Raw genomic sequence first — 23,109 nt, forward strand, 5'->3', positions numbered from 1 at the left:
TTGTCATTTTATTTTGATTGTGAAGATGAATGTTTTGTGTGTTTATTGGTGTTTGCTATATTGTTCTATGAATTGTCTGTTCTTTCCTTTTATTTCTTCTGCCCAAGATCCTATTGGGTGTTAATTGGTTTTGCTCTTACTGATTCACGAGATAATTTTAAATGGTTAGAATTTTACTTATTTAGCTGTCATCTATTCCAAATATATTTCCCATTTTGATGTTGAGCTAGTACTTTTCTTCGGTCATTTGGAAATACTGAATTTAGTATAGCTAACTCTTTGCATATTTCATGATTTTTTTCCATCCTTTTATCCCTAGAAACTCTTTACTCATCACCAAATCAGTTAAATATTTAACTGTATACTCCTCATGTTTTTATTATTTCATTTTTTTTAAACTTCGACTTTTAATCTTTCTGAAATTTGTTTTAAAGAGAGTGAAAAAAGTGTTAGTTACTCAGTTGTGTCCGACTCTTTGTGATTCCATGGACTGTAGCCCACCAGGTTCCTCTGTCCGTGGGATTTCCCAGGCAAGAATACTGCAGTGGTTACCATTTCCTGCTTCAAGGGATCTGCCCAACACACAGATCGAACCCATGTCTCCTGCACTGGCAGCCGGTACCACTGTTAGAACTTGATAAATTAGTAACAATACTTGTGAGAAAATAAGGGCAGGAAGATAATGGAAGAGAAATTAAACTCTGAGCAGATAAACCTCCTCCAAACCCACTGGAGTTTGAAGCTGGTGTAGATCTCTAGGGATGACCTAGTTGAGGCAGGAGCCAGGAGGGCTCCATATAGCTGCCCTCTGGGGAGGGAACATAACTTCTTGCATAAAGGACTCTGCCATGAGCACTGAATATGCAACACTTGGGGCAGTTTGAGGAATGAGTGCAGTTCTGAAGGGTTCATATGGATGATATACAAAAATATCCAGTAAGATTTTGTTATGAGTATTGTCCCCTTGTTTTTATGAGAGGGATATAACAATTTTAAGCATTCTGTATTCAAATAACCTTTGGAAACTGAGGGAAACTTTTCTAGAAGTCTCCTCTGTATACTTCATAGGTTTTTTGGCCATTATATGACCATAATTGTTACCCATGCCAGTTCCCAGCTAATCATTGACAGTAGTGTTGAAATTATCAAGACTGGCTTAAAGGTCACAGTTCTAAGGGGACAGAAAGTGATTGTTGGATAGAGGGCCAATTATGTCTGCCAAAAGTATTTATTGTAAGGGTTATAATAGTGCAAAACTGGGGCATAAAGCCAGCTGTCCAGAAATGAAGTGCTGGAGTTGCTTGGTACCAGTTTGTGAGAACCAATTGTTTGCATCTCTTCCCACATTCAATGACATAGTATTGGCAGGTCAAAATTGGCTTAAGTGAAAGTGTTTGCACCATGGAAATAGACAGATGTTGCAAAACAAGTCTTGTTTTCACCTTGGGAATCAGGTTGTTAAATTTAATTACCATATCACTGAAATCTGATATTGAAATTTGGATAATTATGGAGACTGTGGTAACAAAGAAAACTATCCAGGCAATAATGTAAACTTCTGTAAACAGAAGCTGAATTTAAAGTTATATCTGCTATGTTAAAATGACGTATGCATGTAGAACTAGAAAGAAATAAGGGTAAATTAAAAGTTTGGGGGGCAATAGTTTGCAAAAAAAATTTTAATGTAGAATTTTAATAATAATAATGGATTAAAATCTGATTCACTATTTGCAAATATATAAAATAATAATGCTTTTTAGGTATGCTTAATAAAAATTTTTCCTTTTCTGCTCATTTATTAAAAACTGAAATAAATGTATTTGTGATGTTGATATTACCAAACTGCTATATTGGAATACATTCATGAGTAGTGAAAATGTGTACCATCCTTAAATAAGACAATGTTGATTTTGAATTGCGGGCCAGGCAAATATATTCAAACATAGGTAGCATGTTCTGACCATTGTGATGATTGAGAAGGTTGACATTCACTTTGACAGATTTATTTTAATGAAGTAGTAAACAAAAACTAAATGCTCAGTAAATTGTTGTTTTCGTTGTTGTTCATTCGCTGAAGTGATTCCAACTCTTTGCGACCCCATGAACTGCAGCACTCCAAGCTTCCTGTTCTTCACTATCTCCTAGATTTGCTCAAACTCATGTCCATCGAGTCAGTGATGCCATCCAACCGTTTCATCCTCTGTTGCTCCCTTCTCCTCTTGCCCTCAATCTTCCCCAGCATCAGGGTCGTTTCCAATGAGTTGGCTCTTTGCATCAGGTGGCAAAAATATTGGAGCTTCAGCTTCAGTGTCAGTCCTTCCAGTGAATATTCAGGGTTGATTTCCTTTAGGTTTGGCTAGTTTGATCTCCTTGCTGTCCAAGGGACTCTTCATATGACATACACTTCAATATGAATAAAATGTATTTCATGCCTGTTGTGTGCCTGTTGCTGTGCTAAGTGCTATGTCTAAGATGATACAGTATGACCTCTGCTCAAGAGATAAGCATGTAAGCAAATGAGGAATATGGTATGATATATATGAAATAATTAAATATGAGATTAATATAATTTAGAGAAGGAAGAGATAATTCTAACTTGACTTATTAGGAAGGACTTTACAAAGGGGCTGCTATGTGCATTAAGTTTTGAAAGTTGAATAGAATTTTCCAGCAGAACAAAGAAGGTATTAGATGGAGACAGGTAGTCATTCTCCACATTGGACTTCACCTATTATGTCAATAAGAACAGTTTTCATGGAGTACTTACTATTTGCTAGACATTACTTGACACTGGAGGGGGGCAAAGATGAAAAAAACACTTCCTTCCCTTAAGAAATTCATAAGACTTTGAGGAGCTAGTGTAGTTGATGGATTTATTAATTATCCCTTTTTTTTTTTAATAGAGAAGCAGTGTGGTATATTAGAACAGTGAGTTGAAAATACACACACCTATTTCTTTTCCAGGCTTTGCCAGTGATCCCATTGTAATCATAGAAAGGTTACTTGATTTTCTGGTCTTTTATTTCCTTTTAAAAATAAAGAAAATAGACTCAGTGTTTTAAAAACTATGCCAAATAGAGCACCAAATTTTTTTGGTACTGTTTCTGGACCTGCTGAAGAGGGTCAGAGGGCACTTGCCCTCTGGGTGAGCATCTCGGATCTCTGAGTTTGTTTCGACCAGATTATGCTCTTAGTCACTTTTGTATTTGGAAGTTCTGTTAGGAAAGAGACTCTACTGCATAAAGAAGTGTGAAAATGATGACCTGATGTTTCAGTTCATCGACTAGTTTATTCAACTAATTTTTATGTTCCAGGCACTTCTATGTATGCCAGAGGTTACAACAGTTAAACAAAAAATAGGCAGATTACCTGAGGTCAAAAAGCAGTAAGAGGCCAGATCATGTAGGGCTTTGTATATCATATCAAGAACCTTGGCTTTCATTCTAACTGAGATGAGAAGCCAGATGACTTGATCTGATTTACGTTTTGAGGATTACTCTTGATGCTATATTGGAAACAGAGTTGAGAGGAGCAAAGATGAATTTAAGGAGATCAGTTAGGTGGTTAATCCAGTTGCTAATGAGAGGTGATGGCTGTTCATACCAGTGTGGTAGTAGTGGAAGGGAAGAGAGGTAGTCAGATTTTGGATGTATTTTGGAAGTACAGCCACCAGAGTTTTCTGGCAGTTTAGAGGTGGGTGTGACAGTAGGAAAGGAGTAAGTTACGATACTTCAAAGATTTTTGCCTAAGCAAGTTGAAGGAAAGAGTTGCCATTAATTAACATAAGGAAACTACAGCAGACAGATTTGGGGGGATGGGCAGGGAGGATCAGCTGTCTAGTTTCATACATATTAAGTTTGATTTTCCTATTAGGTATCTAATCTAATGGAGATGGTGAATAACCTAGTATATACCCTAATCTGGAGTTAGATTTGGGATATATACATTTGGAGGTCATCAATATATGTATGATGGGCTTTCCTGGTGGCTCAGCTGGTAAAAAATCCACCTGCAATGCAGGAGACCTGGGTTTGATCCCTGGGTCAGGTCATAATGTATTCTTTTGGTAGCTATATTGCTCTCCTTTCCTTCTCATTTAACACATTAAATGAGATTTACATTAATAAGATGCAGGTTAAAATTATTTAATTTAAAATTTACTCCATCACAAACTTAGTGGCTTTCAAGCTCCTATTTACCACTTTACAGTTTCTGTTGTTCAGGGGTGTTAGCATGGCTTCTCTAAGTATTTTTCTTAGAGTCTCAAGCTCCAATCAGGTTGCTGGCTGGGCTGTGTTCCTAGAGGCTTGATGAGGGGAGAATCTAACTTCAGATTCAGTGAGATTTGTTGGCAAAATTCATTTCTTTGTGACTGGATGCCAGTTGAAGTTCCCAGATGGTGCCCATGGTTGCTAAATGTTGCCTGCTATTCCTTGCCATGTGGGCTTTTCATCATGGTTACTTACTTCACTGAACAAGCAAAGGGAGTCTTAGAGCAAGTTAACTCTTTAGGCAGATATTTTACTGTTATCATAAGAGTGACATCCCACCGCTTAGCCATTCCACCACGTTGATTAGGAGCAAGTCACAGATCCTGTACAAAAACATGAGGTGGAGATTATGGGTACCACCTTAGACTCAGTTCTCCCCACTCACCCAATAGTTGTCTCTGAGGTGAATAACTCCATGGAGCATGAAAACCATTGCCTTCAATAATATCCTCTATGTATGTTTTTTTGAACTTGGGCTATTGCTGTTCAGTCACTCGGTTGTTGTCTGACCTTTTGTACCCCATGGACTGTGGCACACCAGGCTTTTCTGTCCTTCACCATCTTCCAGAGCTTGCTCAAACTCATGTCCATTGAGTCAGTGATGCTATCCAACCATTTCATCCTCTGTTGTCCCCTTCTCCTCCTGCCTTCAATCTTTCCCAGCATCAGGGTCTTTTCTAATGAGTCAGTTCTTCACATCAGTTGGCCAGAGTTTTCGAGCTTCAGCTTTAGCATCAGTTCTTCTAAGGAAAGTTCAGAATTATTTCCTTTAGGATTGACTGGCTTGATCTCCTTGCAGTCCAAGGGACTCTAAAGAGTCTTCTTCAACACCACAGTTCAAAAGCATCCATTCTTTGTCGTTCAGCCTTTATGGTCCAAATCTCTAACCCATATGTGACTACTGGAAAAATCGTAGCTTTGACTAGATGGACCTTTGTTAGCAAAGTAATGTCTCTGCTTTTTAATACGCTGTCGAGGTTTGTCAAAGATTTTCTTCCAAGGAGCAAGTGTCTTTTTATTTTGTGACTGCAGTCACCATTTGCAGTGATTTTGGAGCCCAAGAAAATAAAGTCTCTCGTTTCCATTGTTTCCCCATCTATGTGCCATGAAGTGATGGGACCGGATGCCATGATCTTCGTTTTTGAAAAGTTTTAAGCCAGCTTTTTCACTCTCCCCTTTCACCTTCATCAAGAGGCTCTTTAGTTCCTCTTCGCTTTCTGCCATAAGTGTGGTGTCATCTGCATATCTGAAGTTATTGATATTTCTCCTGATAATCTTGATTCCAGCGTGTGCTTCATCCAGCCCAACAAAATTTCACATGATGTATTCTGCGTATGAGTTAAATAAGAAGGGTGAAAATATACAGCCTTGTATTATATATAGCCTTTTAATAACTTGGGCTATTAGTCTCCCTTAATACTGACAATTTTCTTGAAGGACTTAAGTCTTATCAGTTTTAATGGCTATCTTAGGAAAAATGACCCTCCGGGATGGTTTCAGCATTATGTATCAAAATATAGTTCTTGTAACACTTGTCCTGTGAGAAAAGTTAGTGTTCCAATTATGTCTGTGGAAGCTGTATGTTAACATAATTCTTGTAAAGAAGCGTATTGTCATTACTATAGGGAAAATTCTGTACTCCAGACATCTATTTAATTACATTTGATTCAGTTTTCTAAGCTTATTTGACTAAAGGACCTGTATATCACTCAAGCCTATTAACATTTACAGAAGCAGTGTTTCTTGTTGGAAAATGCCAACACAGATAGCCTGACAAGCTGAAGAAGAAAGTAAAATAACAAGAAGAAAAATGAGAGGAAAAATATAAGGGCCATAGATAAATTTCCCTATCTATTTAGAATGAAAGTTATGGTTATTTTACTTTCATAATGATGAAGATGGTTATGATATCATCAACACTGGGATGACTCTACAATTTGCCAAGCATTTTCATAGTCATTATCTTACTTAAGCCTTTCAACAATCTGTAAGATGTCACAATTAATCTCTTTTTATACAAATGAGTAAATGAGGCCTAATGTATTATATTACTTATCCAAGTTATAAAATTAATAAGAAGTGGACCCAATAGTTTAATGTAGGTTTTGTGGCTCCAACTATAAAACTCTTTCTGTTGCAACATGCTGTGAATTTATAAACATGATTAAGTTAAAATGAAGATGTTGAAGACTACCTTTGTATAGTATGTGATTTAATTGAAAACATTTATTAACTTAAGCAAATGAAAAACTGTGACATAAAACAGTTTATAAACTCTTGTATTCATTTAATGAATGTTACAAATAGAATAACTATTAGGAAAGCTGTTACAAATAGGATAACTCAACTGTTTTTCCTCTGCATCAAACACACACACAACACAAACATACTATTGGGTTAGTTTATATTTTGCAGTAGAGATATTTGAAGGAGAAAATCTTAGCATGCAAGGTGAATCTTTTGATTATTTTTCACCAGATTTTATATTTAAATGTGTTTAATTCAAACTGGTAGAATCACTGAATATTAGAGTTCAGTAGGAGTTAGTTCTCGTTTTAAATTTTTATTTATTTTTTTATTGCACTGTGTCTTTGTAGCTGCACACGGGCTTTCCACTGGGGGCTACTCTCTAGTTGTTGTGTGTGGCTGCTCATTGCCGGGCTTCTCTCATTGTGGAGCACTGACTCTAGTTGTGGCATGAGGGCTCAGTAGTTGCGGCTCATGGACTCTAAAGTGCAGGCCCAGTAGTTGTGGCAACTGTGCTTTGTTGCTCTGAGGCCTGTGTAATCTTCCTGGATTAAACCCACGTTCCCTGCGTTGGCAGGTGAATTCTTATCCACTGTACCACCAGGAAAGTCCTAGTGCTCTTTTAATGTAACTTTCTAAAGCACTGATTCCTCTTCCACATCATGCTGACAAGTGGTACTCCAGCTTTTCTTTAAACTCTGCCAGTGATGGAATTATCAATACCTATAAAGGCAGCAACACAGTATTCTTAACTTTTAATTTTGAAATAATTATAGATATCCAGTAAGTTGCAAAGAGATCCCATGTGCCCTTTACCTACTTTTCCCCAAAGGTTACATTTTATATAATGATATTGTGCATAGAATATCAAAAGCAAGAAATTGACATTGGAACAATGTGTTTGTATAGGTTTGTGACATCTTATCACATACATGTATTCATGTAAGCACTACCATTATAAAGATACAGAGCTACTATACCATCACAGAGATCTTCCTTATGCTGCCCTTTTATAGTAACACCTTCCTCTCTCCCCCTCCTAGCCCTACCCTGTGCTAACCACTAGTTCATTCTCCAGTTTTGTTATGTATATTATATAAATGAAATCATGTGGTATGTGATTGTTTTTCACTCCACATATTGCTCTTGAGGTGCATCTGTGTTGTACGTGTCAATAGTTTTTTTCCTTTATATTACTGAGTAAAATTCCATGGTATGGTTATACCACAATTTGTTTAGCCATTTGCCTATTAAAGGACATTTTGCTTATTTTCACTGTTACAAATAGATTCTTTTTGGTGAAATTTCTCTTCGTATAAAGCACTTTGCCTTTTGCCTTTAAGTACAATATGATCTTAGCTGTAGGTTTTTGGTTGATGTCCTTTATTTATTTGAGCAAGTTCTCCTCATTTCTTGTTTTCTGTTTTTCTTATTGTGATTTTTTTCCTTCATCAATTAATAGGATCATGATTTTTTAAAAACTTATATGACAGCTTACACTGATTTTTAATATTCAACCAGCCTTGCATGCTAGCAGTAAGTCCCATTTGGTCAGAGTGTATAAATATTTTTATATATTGCTGAATTACATTTGCTAATATTCTCTTAAGGATTTATGTGTCTATATTCATGAAGGGATTGGTCTGCATTTTTCTTGTTTTGCCTTTTTTTTTTTTTTTCTGTTTCTTCTGTTTTTTTGTTTCGTTTTGTTTTTCTTGCTGCTGCTGCTGCTAAGTTGCTTCAGTCATGTCCAACTCTGTGTGACCCCATAGGCGGCAGCCCACCAGGCTCTGCCGTCCCTGGGATTCTCCAGGCAAGAATACTGGAGTGGGTTGCCATTTACTTCTCCAATGCATGAAAGTGAAAAGTGAAAGTGATGTCGCTCAGTTGTGTCTGATTCTTTGCGACTCCATAGACTGCAGCCTACCAGGCTCCTCTGTCCATGGGATTTTCCAGGCAAGAACACTGGAGTGGGGTGCCATTTCCTTCTCCTCTTTTTCTTGCTATGTATAGGTTATTTGAACTTTTTTAAAAAAAAATTGCATTGTAATTCATCTGTAGTGTTTTTGAGTGTATTTCTTTGCAAAGAATTTTTAGTTGTTGCTGTAGGTACTATGGGGCTTCCTTGGTGGCTCAGCTGGTAAAGAATCTGTATATTACATATGTGTAACTTACATCCTGCTGGTGTGTTGGGGTCCTTTAATGGACCAGAACCTGGTGGTACGGAGTCGACCATAAGAAAGTAAAAGAAAGAAGGAAGGAAAGAAGCTGATAGTCTCTGGTTTACACAGGAATCCAATATAAGACAAAGAGTTAGCACCGCCTACATAGGCTCCAGGCACCCTCTCATAGAGGTCTTGAAAGCCCTGGCAAGTAAGTAGGTACAGTGGACCCTGTGCTTCATAGAAGCAGCCTGAAGGAGAGAGAGAGAGAGAGAAATGAAAGACACGGTGACCCGAGTTCTGATGGAACAAGGGCGTTTATTCAGCATATTGTGGGCATATATATACTGTCTTACAAGATAGCTTTTTTCAGCAATGATAAGGATCAAAAATCTTACAAAGCATCCAGGAAACATGAGGCTAGAATCCATCTCAAAGAGAGAGGGTTGTAAATAATCACTTTCCATATCAAAAAGGAAGAAGGACAGTAAAAGAGTTACTTTTTCACTGTGTGGGAAAGCTAAGGAAGGAAATGTATGCATTCCTTAGTTCCTCAGGAGAGTTTTGCCATCTCTTCTTAAATCTTGAATATTCAAGATTTAATAAGGGACATAGGAATCATGATAGATCAGAAAACAGCACACAGGAAGCCTCTTGCCAAATGCTTCCTGACACTGGTGTTAACATTTTACTAGTCGGAGAGAAAGGTGGAAACCTTACATACTTTAATTTCTTTTACCTTTCCCTTCTTATAATGTAATTATCTTACTTATTTCTTCTATGTATGTTCAAATGCATATCAGACGATGTATACTTCTTGTTTCAAACATCAACGTAGCTTAGAAAACTAAAGAGGAGGGTAGCCTACTGTATTTACCCGTAGTTTTACTTCAGTTCAGTTCAGTCGCTCAGTCGTGTCCGACTCTCTGCGACCCCATGAATTGCAGCACGCCAGGCCTCTCTGTCCATCACCAACTCCCGGAGTCTACCCAAACCCATGTTCATCGAGTCGGTGATGCCATCCAACCATCTCATCCTCTGTCGTCCCCTTCTCCTCCCGCCCCCAATCCTACCCAGCATTAGGGTCTTTTCCAATGAGTCAACCCTTCACATGAGGTGCCCAAAGTATTGGAGCTTCAGCTTCAACATCAAACCTTCCAATGAACACCCAGGATTGATCTCTTTTAGGATGGATTGATTGGATCTCCTTGCAGTCCAAGGGACTCTCAAGAGTCTTCTCCAACACCACAGTTCAAAAGCATCAATTCTGTGGCGCTCAGCTTTCTTCACCGTCCAACTCTCACATCCATACATGACCACTGGAAAAACCATAGCCTTGACTAGACGGACTTTTGGTGGCAAAGTAATGTCTCTGCTTTTAAACATGCTATCTAGGTTGGCCATAACCTTCCTTCCAAGGAGTAAGCATCTTTTAATTTCATGGCTGCAGTCACCATCAGCAGTGATTCTGGAGCCCAAAAACGTAAAGTCTGACACTGTTTCCACTGTTTCCCCATCTATTTCCCATGAAGTGATGGGACCAGATACCATGATCTTAGTTTTCTTAACGTTGAGCTTTAAGCCAACTTTTTCACTCTCCTCCTTCACCTTCATCAAGAGGCTCTTTAGTTCTTCTTCACTTTCTGCCATAAGGGTGGTGTCATCCGCATATCTGAGGTTATTGATATTTCTCCCGGCAATCTTGATTCCAGCTTGTGTTTCTTCCAGCCCAGCGTTTCTCATGATGTACTCTGCATAGAAGTTAAATAAGCAGGGTGACAATATACAGCCTTGACGTACTCCTTTTCCTATTTGGAACCAGTCTGTTGTTCCATGTCCAGTTCTAACTGTTGCTTCCTGACCTGCATACAGGTTTCTCAAGAGACAGGTCAGATGGTCTGGTATTCCCATCTCTTTCAGAATTTTCCACAGTTTATTGTGATCCACACAGTCAAAGGCTTTGGCATAGTCAATAAAGCAGAAATAGATGTTTTTCTGGAACTCTCTTGCTTTTTCGATGATCCAGTGGATATTGGCAATTTGATCTCTGGTTCCTCTGCCTTTTCTAAAACTAGCTTGAACATCTGGAAGTTCATGGTTCACGTATTGCTGAAGTCTGGCTTGGAGAATTTTGAGCATTACTTTGCTAGCATGTGAGATGAGTGCAATTGTGCGGTAGTTTGAGCATTCTTTGGCATTGCCTTTCTTTGGGATTGGAACGAAAACTGACCTTTTCCAGTAGTTTTACTTACAGTGTTCTTTATTCCTTCTTGATCTTCTCAGGTTCCTTCTTTTTGCTTTGTTTTAGTTTCCACAGCTTCCTTAGCCATTCTTTTAGGGTAAGTTTGCTGGTGACATATTCTCTTCATTTTCTTTTGTCTGAGGATGTCTTTATTTCTCACTCATTTCTGAAAGATATTTTCACCATATTTTGTATTCAGAGTTGACAATTCTTTTATTTCAAGTCGAAAAACATTGTGCTATTTCTTTCTGGGCTTCAAGGATGAGAAATTTTATTACTGTCTTTGGAATTGTTTTTCCCCTTTAGATAAGTGTTGTTTCTTTCTTGCTGGTTTCAAAAAAAAAACAAAACAGTTTGTCTTTAGTTTTTAGTTTATTTATGATGTATCTCTGCACAAATTTCTTTGCAAGTTTCTTGTTTGGGGACTTATGGACTTTCTTGAATTAGTAGGTTTACATGTTTTGCAAATTTGAGAAATTTTCGTTCATTATTTCTTCAAATACTTTCCAACTCCATCTTTCTCCTCCCCTGGAACTACGATGGCATGAATCTTTCATTATTTTAATTATGTGATTGTAAACCCTGAAGTCCCTGAGGCTCTGTTTATTTTATTTTTTACTCTACTATTTTCTCTCTGTTTTTCAGATTGTGTAATTTCTGTTCTATTTTCAGGCTCATTGTTGTTCCTCTGTTCTTTCCATTCTGCTGTCTAATCCATCCATTTGCTTTTTAAATTTCAGTCATTTTTCAAAATGTTCTAAAATTTCCACTTGGTCCTCTTGTCTTCCATGTCTTGTTCTAGAGCTAGAAAGTTAAACAATACGTTTTTGTAGTGCTACTAAAGGAAGGACATTTTATTATCTTAGTTCTGCCCTTTGAAGCTAAATAAAATAAGAATATTAAGTGATAAGTATTATTATCTAAATACTAGCAGTCTTGGGGATTATTTTCTATATGTTTTACACTGATAACCTTATTTAATTCTTAAAGTAACACTAATATTTACTCGTGTAAGAAATGTTTACTGATGGCTTACCATTTGTGACAATTTTGTGTTTTTTTAGTCAGATATTTTCAGTTTAGCTTCAAATGGTTACATGGCTGATTTCTTGGAAAAACTATTTATGCAATTTCCGTAGTTTGCAGGCACAGGGAAAGAAGTGAGACTGCAAGCTGAATTCTCACATCTTTACATAAACCAGTCAAAATTTTTTATTTATGGTTTCCATCTTGATTCCAATTCAGAGATTTAGAAGTGCTTTATTGTGGAATAATAATGTATTTTGAAAGAGTTACAGGTTTTCTGAGATTCAGATATGCTCAGGGTTTTGGGTAGCTGTAAGCACTTTAATTGTCTATTTGTGCCATGAAAAGGATTGTGAAGCACTTCTCTAGTTTACAGGTTGAAGAATGGGTTCTTTTTCTGTACCAGGTGAACTTTGGACATTTTAGAAAGTACAACTTTATCATTCTTTACAAATAAACTTCTCAAAAGAATTGTCTCCTGTTTTTTCTCCAACAGTGAGATCATAATCACCTGATGGACTGTTAAAACAAAGGCTACAGAATTTCTTGTTAAAACACCTACAGAATTTCTGATTAAATCTAGGTGGTACCCAAGAATTTGCATTTTTAATAAGTCCCTGGGCAATGTTGATTATGTTATTTTAAGGATTTTGTGAACCAGTCATCTACACAGAATTTTTCTACTTCTTCTTTCTTTGATTCTTCAGTTACTTCAGTTTGGTTTCAATTTCATCCTTCTACCCAGAGAGCTTTTTCTAACATCTTTCCTGATATTAATGTTGCCAAATCAAATGCATAATTTTCAGTTCCTTATCTTACCTGATATGTAGAAATCATTTTATTGTTTTTTTCTCCTCCTGTTTAAGAAACTCAGCTCTGAAGCAGAGATAGCCTCCCTCCTTTTTTCTATCTCTGCATGCTCTTTCTCAGTCTCTCTCTTTCCTTTATCTTGAATCAAACCCTGTTGGAATTCATTCTGGGTCGTCTTCATATGTTATTTTACCCTCTCTTCCTACGTGATCTAGTTATTCCTAGATCAAATGATCTAATAATTCCCAATTTATGTCTCCAGCTCAGATTTTCCTTTTAAGCTTTATTATAATTTAACTAACTGAGTTCCTGAATAACTTATAGGTGTTTGGAATAATATCTAAGATGCATATTTTATCATTTTAATGTCTATGAATCTTACAGATTCCATGAAATAAAGTAACTCTTTTCTCTCCCTTCACTAAAAAAAGTGCTTCTTCCTCTCATTAATGGTCTTTACTTCCATTTAGTTATTACTGTCAGAAACCTGAGAGTTATCCTTGATGCTTGTCTTGCTTAACACTCTCATTTATACCCCGAAAACATCTCTCAGTCTCCTCTTCACTTACCATGTCTGATACCATCATCTGTGTTCAAGTCATAATCACCTGTTGTGAGTTATTACAACTGTCTTTTAACTCATGGTGTCTTCCAACCCAATCTCTCTTTAGTACTTAGATTCATCTTTTTAAAATGTAAATCAGATCATGTCACCATCTTGCTTAAAATCCTTCAGTGAATGAAATTCATAATCTTTAATGTCGTGTAAGAAGGCCTCTCTAAGCTGATTTGTGTTGCCTCTCCAGTCTCAGTTAGCACCATATTCTTCTGCATTCTTTTTGGTTCAGACACACTGGTGTTCCATCGGTGTTTTGTACAGTACCATATTGTTACTTATTCCTGGAATGCTTTCCTCCGCTTTCCATCTGCCTGTATCTTTATCTGTCCTTTATAGGTCACATATTTCAGTTCTCAAACATCACTTCTTTAGAGGTGTTTGCTGACCCCAAAATCTAAATTAAATGTTATTGTACTCTTTCAGTGTTTTGCACATCCTATATAACACTGATGATTTATTTATATTTGTCTCCATTCTGCTGAATGTCTCATTGTTTTACCCCTTCCCTTAAGGTTTAGCACAATGCAATATGAAGGTGCTTAGTAAATATTTTTAAATAAATGAAAATATGAATAGAACTTAACAAGATGTGAACATATAGATGAAAAAATTCTTTTCCAAAGGTAAGATAAATAAGGAGCACATAAGTTTGAGAAATGGATATTTATTGTGAGTTTCCAATTACATAAATTATATGAAAAATTATTTGAGTAGAAAATTTATTTTTAGAAGAATGCAATTTCTGAAAAAAACTTGAAAAATTGCTTCAAAATAATATCAAGTAATTCATGATATTTGAGGGAAGTTTATATTTACTAACAGAAATTGAGTGAACCAGTTTTTTCATTTTCATATAGATTTAATCTTTTGTGTAACCAATACTTTTTTTAATCACTCAAAATTTTTAGGAGGTTTCAGCACTAAAGAATATCATACTATATTGCAGAAACATTTAATTACTTCATTTTTCATTATAGTGGTTATTAGCAATCCACTGTTTAATTTTTAAAATGCTTCTTAATCTTTGGAGAACAAACTCATATGTCTGTAGGCCAGCTTCAAAAAAATAGCATGAGTAACAGACATCGCTGAAAGTCTTTTTCTTTTTTTCAGAATATATATAATTTTTTTCTTTTATATTCCTGTTTGTTAGTAGCTATTTCTCTTCTTGCAGCAGTTTTGTTCTGTAGGATTTGTCTAGAGTACATAAATATTCTACATTCTATAAGTTTACTCACTTGAAATCTTAGCTTTCTCTTGGTATATATAGTGAGTGCTTACAGATAAAGTACTTAAAACTAGAGGGGATCACACAGTTTAAAATGTTGATTATGTCTTTGTCTGCCCTTTCTTTCACCGGCTCCTTTACTTCCCTCTTTTGTCTGTCTGACTCTCACAGGAGACGTGGATCACAACTGGTTGGACCATACGTCTTGGCATAGCAGTGAGGCATCCCCAATGTCTTTGGTGAGACATGTGGGGCCTTACTATCTAATTTCCGTTATCATTTCACTTTTCCTTTTGGATTTACACCTTTGCATGTTTTCTTTTTGTATCTTTTTTTTTTTTTATCCCACATCTGTAGGGGACAGTCAAAAGGGAAAAAGAAAAACTAGTGAGCAGGCAGTTTTGTCGGACTCTAACACCAGGTCTGAGAGACAAAAGAAAATGATGTACTTTGGTGGCCACTCTTTGGAAGAGGATTTGGAATGGTCTGAGCCTCAGATTAAGGACTCTGGGGTAGATACGTGTAGTAGCACAACCCTTAATGAGGAGCATAGCCATAGTGATAAGGTACTGAGATTGTGGAGCCTGCCTTTTAACCTGCTCATTTGGTCTTCGTTTGCTCTCTGTCACTCATTCAAATGGAACATAATAAAAGGACAGGGCATTTCAAGGGTCAATGTAGCATTTCTTAAGGTGCAGAAAAGAAAAACAAAACCAAAACAAACCAATCAACCAAAATACTTCTTGCTTGCTTTGCTGTTTTTGTTGTTTGACGGCATACCAAAAAATAAGTAAATGAAAATAAAAATTAGGAACAATGGAATGTTTTGTTTATGGTCGCATGAAAGAACTTGGTAATGTTATTATAAACCACAAATATAAAGAATTTTTTTTGGATTGGCTTATTTGACTGCTTGCATATATTTTCCTTGGGATGAAAATTAAATTATTAACAGTTTGAATCCCAGGTAAAAGGGAGATAATTGGGTCTGTTTGCACAGAAAAAGTTGTTTTTCTTTTTTCCCTTTCACTGTCATTTTGCCCTTTTGTTTTATTGTCATAGTATTTTAATGTAGTATCAATTAGCATTAGAGCCATTGCCATCTGCTTTGGTATTTATTGTTTGCTTTTAGTATAGTGAGACTTTTGAAATCTTTTTATCATGTAGATGTGATTTACTGGAACTTGTCCTTTGCCTGCTAAATTTTGCATGAAGATGTGCATGTTAACTCTTAGATAACTGTGGAACTGTGATTACACAAATCATTTACTTTGTTATTTGACATATAATGCATAATGGGATTGTGTCATGATTTAGAAAAGGCTTGAGAAAAACTAATATTTTCAAGGTTGTTTAACAGTGTTTAACGATACCACTGAATTATCAAATAAATAAATCAGAAACCCGAAAGAGTCAAGAAACCTCCCAAAAATGAGCAATGTAATCTATCCTCATGTTTGACTTGGACCTGTTTCTCCCATGCACATTCATTTGGAAAGTTACCTAGCCTTGTGTATTTTTAATAATTTTTATCTAGAAATCTATTTCAAGAAAACCCTCTTCAGTTTTCATATTTTAATTTAGCTTGACCTTTTTTTTAACTTTTACTGTAATAAAGTCCTTCAGAGTCTTCCAGAAGTGTTTGAAGATTAAATTCTCATTTTTAAATGAGTTCAATTGCATAAAATTAGAGTTCTTTTCTGCCTATGGTTTTTTAATCTTCAGTATGTAGGTAATTAAACTAGAGTCTGCATATATATTTAAGATTTATCAGTTTTTGTAGAACTATATAACTTCAGTATTGTGTCAGAGCATGTTAGAGAAGTAACTGGTTTCTTGAAAAAACTTGAGATATTAAAATAAGATTATAAGCATAATCTTATCTTATTAAATTTTTGACCAATGTTTTGACTGAAAGCTGGTTTGTGTAATCATAACACTTTGGAAATTGCAAGTTTAGAGAGATTGTACAATAAAGGGTCATTTGTCATAAAAGAACATTAATTTTTGTGTTTATTGATGCAATATGTCAGCACCCTGTGACATGGCAGCCATCTAAAGATGGAGATCGTTTAATTGGTCGCATTTTATTAAATAAGCGTTTAAAAGATGGAAGTGTACCTCGAGATTCAGGAGCAATGCTTGGCTTGAAGGTATGTGATGAAATATGTGAGATGCTCCATACTCCTTTGTAGATTTATCAGAAAAGCAAAAGATATGATAACTCTATACCAATTTAGTGTTTTTTTTCCATTTTCAGAATTCCTAAATATTTGCACTCATTTTTCGAAACCTTTTCATTTCCAAGTATTATTTAAGAAGTTGCCATTATTTTACAATAATACATATTTATTTAATTTTGGAAAATAGAACTTGAGTTACATACTTGAATTCTAAATACAGTGCTCAAGCTTATTTTACCTATAGTTGTCCTTCAAGTCTATGTATGTGTTTATATTCTATTAAAATGATAGCTTTGTTCAATTATTAAGTGTGCAAATGTGGGAAATATAACATGTATTACATAGGAATATAATTTGTATTAGTGTAACAAAATATGTTTGAGTTTGTATGTGTGTGTGAGAGAGAGAGAAAGAGAATAGTATTTGAAGTCTAAAAACTCAGAAATAATTATGTTAGGAGATTTAATGTAAATACTGATTTGTATTTTACTGTAAAATACCAGACAATTATTTGTTAAGTACACCAAAGAAGGCTCTGTTTATTTTTTGCGTATCTGTAAGGTGAATTAAAAACTGAAATGCAAAGAGAGTTTTAGAACTGAGTCATTGCTACAGAAGTAGTTGTATAGAATCCAGGAAGAGATATTTGAAAATTTTGATTGTAAATAAAATCGTGCATCATTTATTGGGTGGTTGCCATGTGGCTGGCACTCATTTGAGCACCTTATCATTTTACTGACTCTCAGATAAGAAATAATATTAGCAAGGTGTTGTAACTTGCCCATAGTCTCAAAAATGGTGATGAAGGTGAGAATTAAATCCAGATCTGCCCAGTGTGGAGTTAGAACTACAGTATAGTATAGAGGTCGGGATGCCTTGGCTTGATTTCTATTTGTAGCAGTTACTAGTTATATGACATTAGGCAACTAAACTTCTCTTAGCCTCAGACCCTTCATCTGTACAACGGAGATAATAATACTGAGAATTATTATCTAGTAAGATTAAATAAAGCAATATACAAACATTTAGTACTGTACTTGGCACTCTGAGATTTCAATAATAATAATTATAATCAGTATAATTATTATTAAAATTTATTAAGTCAAGAAAATTTTAATTTACCAACACAGGGATTTCAGCCCATATTATCTATACATGTAATTTTCAGAACCAAGCATTTGAATAATTGGTTAATATTAACTGAACTGCCGCTGAGTGTTATTCACTGCCATTGGGGAATAAACACATGGAGTAAGATAAATCAATAATTTTTAAAATTCTGTATCATTCAATCAATTGAGAAGAAGGAAAAAATCTATTCTAGTCAATGAAATTAGTTACTGTTTTTTACATAACTTGCTACAAAGTTGATATATTGATTGATTGGCAGTTCTGAGAATCAAAGCATTAATTTTTAAGACTAGTCTTATAGCTACACATATGATTCCACCGCATTAATGCAAACCTTGTTTTTTCTCTTTTTTCTGAAACGTATGTGTTAAGAGAAACAGAAAAATTGAGATGCAGATGGTCTAAAGTTTACATTAATTTGGATGAGACTAAGTAAATTTTGTAATTTTCTCAGGAAAAATCCATCATTATCATGCACGTTATCAATGTGCCCCAAAGATTACCAACTAATAAAATTTTTAGAAAATATCATAATTATAGTAAAAGTAACAAAATATGTAGTATGATACTTGACATCTATAACTAGAAATTTATAATTAGAAATATCAATGTAATTATATGTAATTATGTAGTATTGTGTAGTGACATATTTTTAGAAATGGCAAAATTAAGAATTCTGTAATAAAGGCAGAAATTATAAATTGTTTCTAAGGTATGCAACATTTTCAACAAATAATTGCTTAAATTGCAAAACATTTGGAATATATAAAGAGTCTGCCCTTGACATATATTCAGTTCCTAATAATAATACTATATTATTTAAAAATTATTTTTAACATATTAAATTATAGTTTCAAAACTTGCAAATTATCTAGTTATTTTTTACTTGAATCTTCAACTGTGTTCAATTGAACAATATACCTGTTTTAACATTTTCTTCTTTTAAACAGGTTGTAGGAGGAAAGATGACTGAATCAGGTCGGCTCTGTGCATTTATAACCAAAGTTAAAAAAGGAAGTTTAGCTGATACTGTAGGACATCTTAGACCAGGTAGGTTTCAATTTTTGATTATTTACACTTAAACTGTTAAACTTAGTAGTTATGAAAAAGTAGTCCTCATTTAGAAGTGACTTCACTGGTAACCAAAAAGTTCATTTAACTTAAATATTAATTTTTATTCATCAATGGAAAGTTGTAACTATTAGTTCTTGAGTCACAGTAGATAAAAAGATTTTTATATTTACTGATCTTATTTTTTTGTTGATGGATATTCCTAGTCTGTATCTCAGATTAGCATAATTTGTTTCCCATAAGCCTTATTTCTTTTGAAGAACTTCCAGTATAATTTAGAAAGCAAATTTCATGGATAAATACATTTTTCCTGAAATGTGTCACTCCTTATATCTTTGATAATGGATACTATTGAAGAGATCCTTGAATGCCTTGAAGAGGATTCAGTGAATGGTTAGTGTTAAACTTTTCATAAAAGAGATTAGACAAGTGCTCAACTACATATATATTGAGAATCCTAGAATACAGAGTTATACATTTTTCAAAGAGGCAACTGATCTTGATAGTTTCTAGAACTGCAATTTCTATTAAGAAATCGCAGACAAAAGTGATGTCACCAAGTTGGAGACATAGGTTGTTCCCAACTTGCTTCCCCTTACAGAAACAACTAACAACTATTCAGGGACAGGACACTATTGAAAACCATTCTAGAAATCACAGAGATGACTTTTACGTAATTTTTTCCTCTGGCTTTTCCCTGTCCTTTTGTGTGAAATTTATTAATCATCCCAGTCATCATATTTTATGCCACTGGAACTGTTCTCAGTATGTTTCTTATTCCATAATGGTGCTTGTATTCTACAAAATTAATTGCAGCTTGAGATTACATTTGTTTCGAGTGCATTTTGTGAAGTTAGATTTTCTTTCTAAGATTGTCATTGCTGACACACACCACAGGTGATGAAGTACTAGAATGGAATGGAAGACTATTGCAAGGAGCCACATTTGAAGAAGTATATAACATCATCCTGGAATCCAAACCTGAACCACAGGTGGAGCTTGTTGTTTCAAGGCCTATTGGGTGAGTTGATCTGAATACTTTACACATGTATAAATTTGACTGTGTTGGCATGCTCAGTTATTCAGTTGTGTCTGACTCTGTGACCCTAAGAACTGTAGCCCACCAGGCTCCTCTGTCCATGGGATTTTCCAGGCAAGAATTCTAGAGTAGGTTGCCATCTCCTCTTCCAGGGTATCTTCTCTACCCAGGAATCAAATTCCTACCTCCTGCACTGGCAGGTGAATTCTTTACTACTGCACCAACTGGGAAGTCATAAAGTTGACTACTATTAAACAGTTTGTAATATGCAATTCAATAATATCTGATTGCTTTATAAAACTAAATTTTTTTAGGACAGTGCTTTTTTCACTTTTGCTAAAAACACCTTACCAAAAATGGCATCTTTTTATCTGATCATGCTAGAATATATAGTTAATTACAAAAGAAGAAAATTTAGGTGTTTATAATTTTTATTAGGGCTTCCCTGATAGCTCAGTTGGTAAAGAATCCACCTGCAATGTAAGAGACCCCAGTTCGATTCCTGGGTTGGGAAGATCCTCTGGAGAGGGGATAGGCTACCCACTCCAGTATTCTTGGGCTTCCCTTGTGGCTCAGCTGGTAAAAAAATCTGCCTGCAATGCGGGAGATCTGGGTTTAATCCCTAGGTTGGGAAGATCCCGGAGAAGGGAAAGGCTACCCATTCCAGTATTCTAACCTAGAGAATTCCATGGACTGTATGTTTTTTTTTTTTAATATTTAAGATAATTCTTATTATCTTAGTAACTCAGTAGATAGCTAAAGGATTAGAAGAAGGGGACTATAGTAATAGCTATTCTCAAAAGAAGTTTCATAATCTGTGGTTCTCAACATTGCATGAGAATCAGCTATATTCTATGAATTTTATCTGTTTTTTCCAAAATGGAGATTTAATATAAAAAAAAGAGACAGGTTAAGGCTAGATGGAGGCAACCACTTAAGGAAAAATGAACATCTTTAAGTTAACAGATAAAAAGTAAGCAAACGTCAATTACTCTTTGACTTTTTAAATTGGCAATAAATATAATCTTTTAAAATAATTATTAGTATTAATCATTTTATTATTTTTATTATTATTTTAAATATAATTCTTTTTAATCTAGTGAATAATTATGTTTACTTTTTAATTATGTTGTTAGAATTACTCATGAAATACTGCAGCAGTATTTCCTTTACAGAAGCTTGTATTCTAAGCCAATGTAGAAGAGAAACCTATAACTTAAAAAAGCAATAGAAAAATATATAAACTGACAGTGAATTATTAAATGCATGTCTGGTGTAAAAGTATTCCAGGGTAGAAACTGGAAATTTTTCCTTCTTATAGACTACTAATGCCTAGTTTTAAGTCATTTAGGATGAGTTTTTCATGATGAAATTACTTCATGAAGGAAATTTTCATAAAGGAAATTACCTCAATTGGTAACTTAATTTTCGAAATGTTCCTTTCAAAAGGAATGAGTCTATCACATGAAATTATATCTATTTTTTATTTTGTCTTTTCATAGTTTTGCTATATGGTTAAACTATTACCTTAGGGTATTAATCAAATGTGTTTCTTGCTATTAAGGAATTCTCCAATCACATTTTGTTTAATATTAAGTATTATTGAGGTAACTTTTTGAATGAGCTTAGCCATTAATATATATCATCCTTGGCAAATCTCAAACAAAAATGTACATACCTTAGGTGTAAATGCAATGCAGAGTAATTATGTTAAGTCCAATAAAAACATGTTTACTTTTTAATTAGAATTATTATGTTTAAAAAATTTCAGTCACAATCCAAATATTTTAATTTTTATTTTGGTGATATTTTATTTGGATTTCAATGTTACTAATTTGAACAACAGCAGGTACAATGTAAAGAGTAGAGTATAATTAAAATATATCTCTAAAACTTACCTTGTTTTGAGAATAGAAATTTTTTGAATGGAAAATTGTATTGTAAAACACATAGGAAATGAATTGTATATTTTTATAAATCTACTCCAAATGCATGTAATTTTTCATTTTTTTAAGTAGTAGGAGTCAGCCCCAAGAACTTTGATTAGCAATAAAGTGCTATGACTTTTTTCTCCTTATTTATATAATGTTTCTGTCATACACAGTTTTGTTCATTTTGCATTGCCCTGTTATAATATAGATTGATAATTGTCATAATAGTAGTTCTTACTACTTTTTAAAACAATTTCTTGTTTTTTTTTTCTTTTTCTGTGATTTCAGAGATATACCTAGGATACCTGATAGCACACACACACAACTGGAATCCAGTAAGTTTCATTTATTTTAGGAGAAGTTGTCATTAATAAAATCATCTGAGTCAAATGAACTCTTTATTAATACAAAGTAAGAAATATAATAGTACTGTTATCAAGTATGCAGTTGTATAAAGATAGAAAATTTAGTATTATTTCATGTTATTGTGGGAAAAAGTACAAAAGTCTGTATCTTAAGATGATTTTTTTAAACTACCCTGTCTTAACTACCATGTATTTTTTAGATAGCTTTATTAAGGTATATTACTATAAACTGAACATATTTAAAATGCACAGTTAGGTAAGTTTTGATGTACATGTGAATCTGTCATCCTATTAAAAAATAATGAGCATATCATCACTACTCAAAATTTCACCCTCTCCCTAAATTTCACCTGATTTTAAAATTTACTACTTTGCAACCTAATCCTCAGTAAATGTGAGGAATCCTGAGGACAATCTAGTGAATAATTACATATATATTCTTTTTTATATGTTTAGAAAATGGATAATAGTTCTGATTTAACAAAGTAGTAATGGAACAATAGACATTTAAGTTGCAATAACATTAAATATACAGACATTTTAAATTGTGTTTGAGTGCTACTTCAGATATTAAGCAAATATCTTAAGCAAATATAAGTTAAAATTATTACAATTTTATATATTATATAGACATTTAAAAATTATATAGACATTTTAAATTGCTCGTGTTTGAATGCTACTTTCAGATATTAAGCAAATGAATTTTTTCCAATGAATTAAGTTCGTTGACTGATTGATAGAAAGTCATGTTGTGAAGGAAGAGAGGAGGGTTGCAGTTTGAAAT

At 34.4% G+C, this 23,109-nt stretch overlaps 1 protein-coding gene across 50 annotated transcripts in view; it reads left to right on the top strand.

The window, feature by feature from the left end:
* The window catches only part of RIMS2 (regulating synaptic membrane exocytosis 2), a 629,392-nt gene that overhangs the window by 338,344 nt on the left and 267,939 nt on the right, over window positions 1-23,109 (top strand). For 38 of the 50 annotated variants that reach the window (XM_081502233.1, XM_081502232.1, XM_081502237.1 and 35 more), the window contains 5 exons: window positions 14,777-14,844; window positions 16,639-16,758; window positions 18,870-18,969; window positions 19,888-20,011; window positions 22,249-22,295. In XM_081502233.1, the coding sequence (XP_081358359.1) occupies window positions 14,777-14,844; window positions 16,639-16,758; window positions 18,870-18,969; window positions 19,888-20,011; window positions 22,249-22,295 (459 nt within the window). Of the gene's footprint in view, window positions 1-14,776; window positions 14,845-14,962; window positions 15,172-16,638; window positions 16,759-18,869; window positions 18,970-19,887; window positions 20,012-22,248; window positions 22,296-23,109 lie in introns of all 50 variants that reach the window. The other 12 variants (XM_081502212.1, XM_081502206.1, XM_081502207.1 and 9 more) reach the window with 1 other exon arrangement.

The sequence above is a fragment of the Giraffa tippelskirchi genome, chromosome 6 (assembly GCF_054371585.1).
Source record: "Giraffa tippelskirchi isolate mGirTip1 chromosome 6, T2T-mGirTip1v1.2.pri, whole genome shotgun sequence".
Classification (NCBI taxonomy): domain Eukaryota; kingdom Metazoa; phylum Chordata; class Mammalia; order Artiodactyla; family Giraffidae; genus Giraffa; species Giraffa tippelskirchi.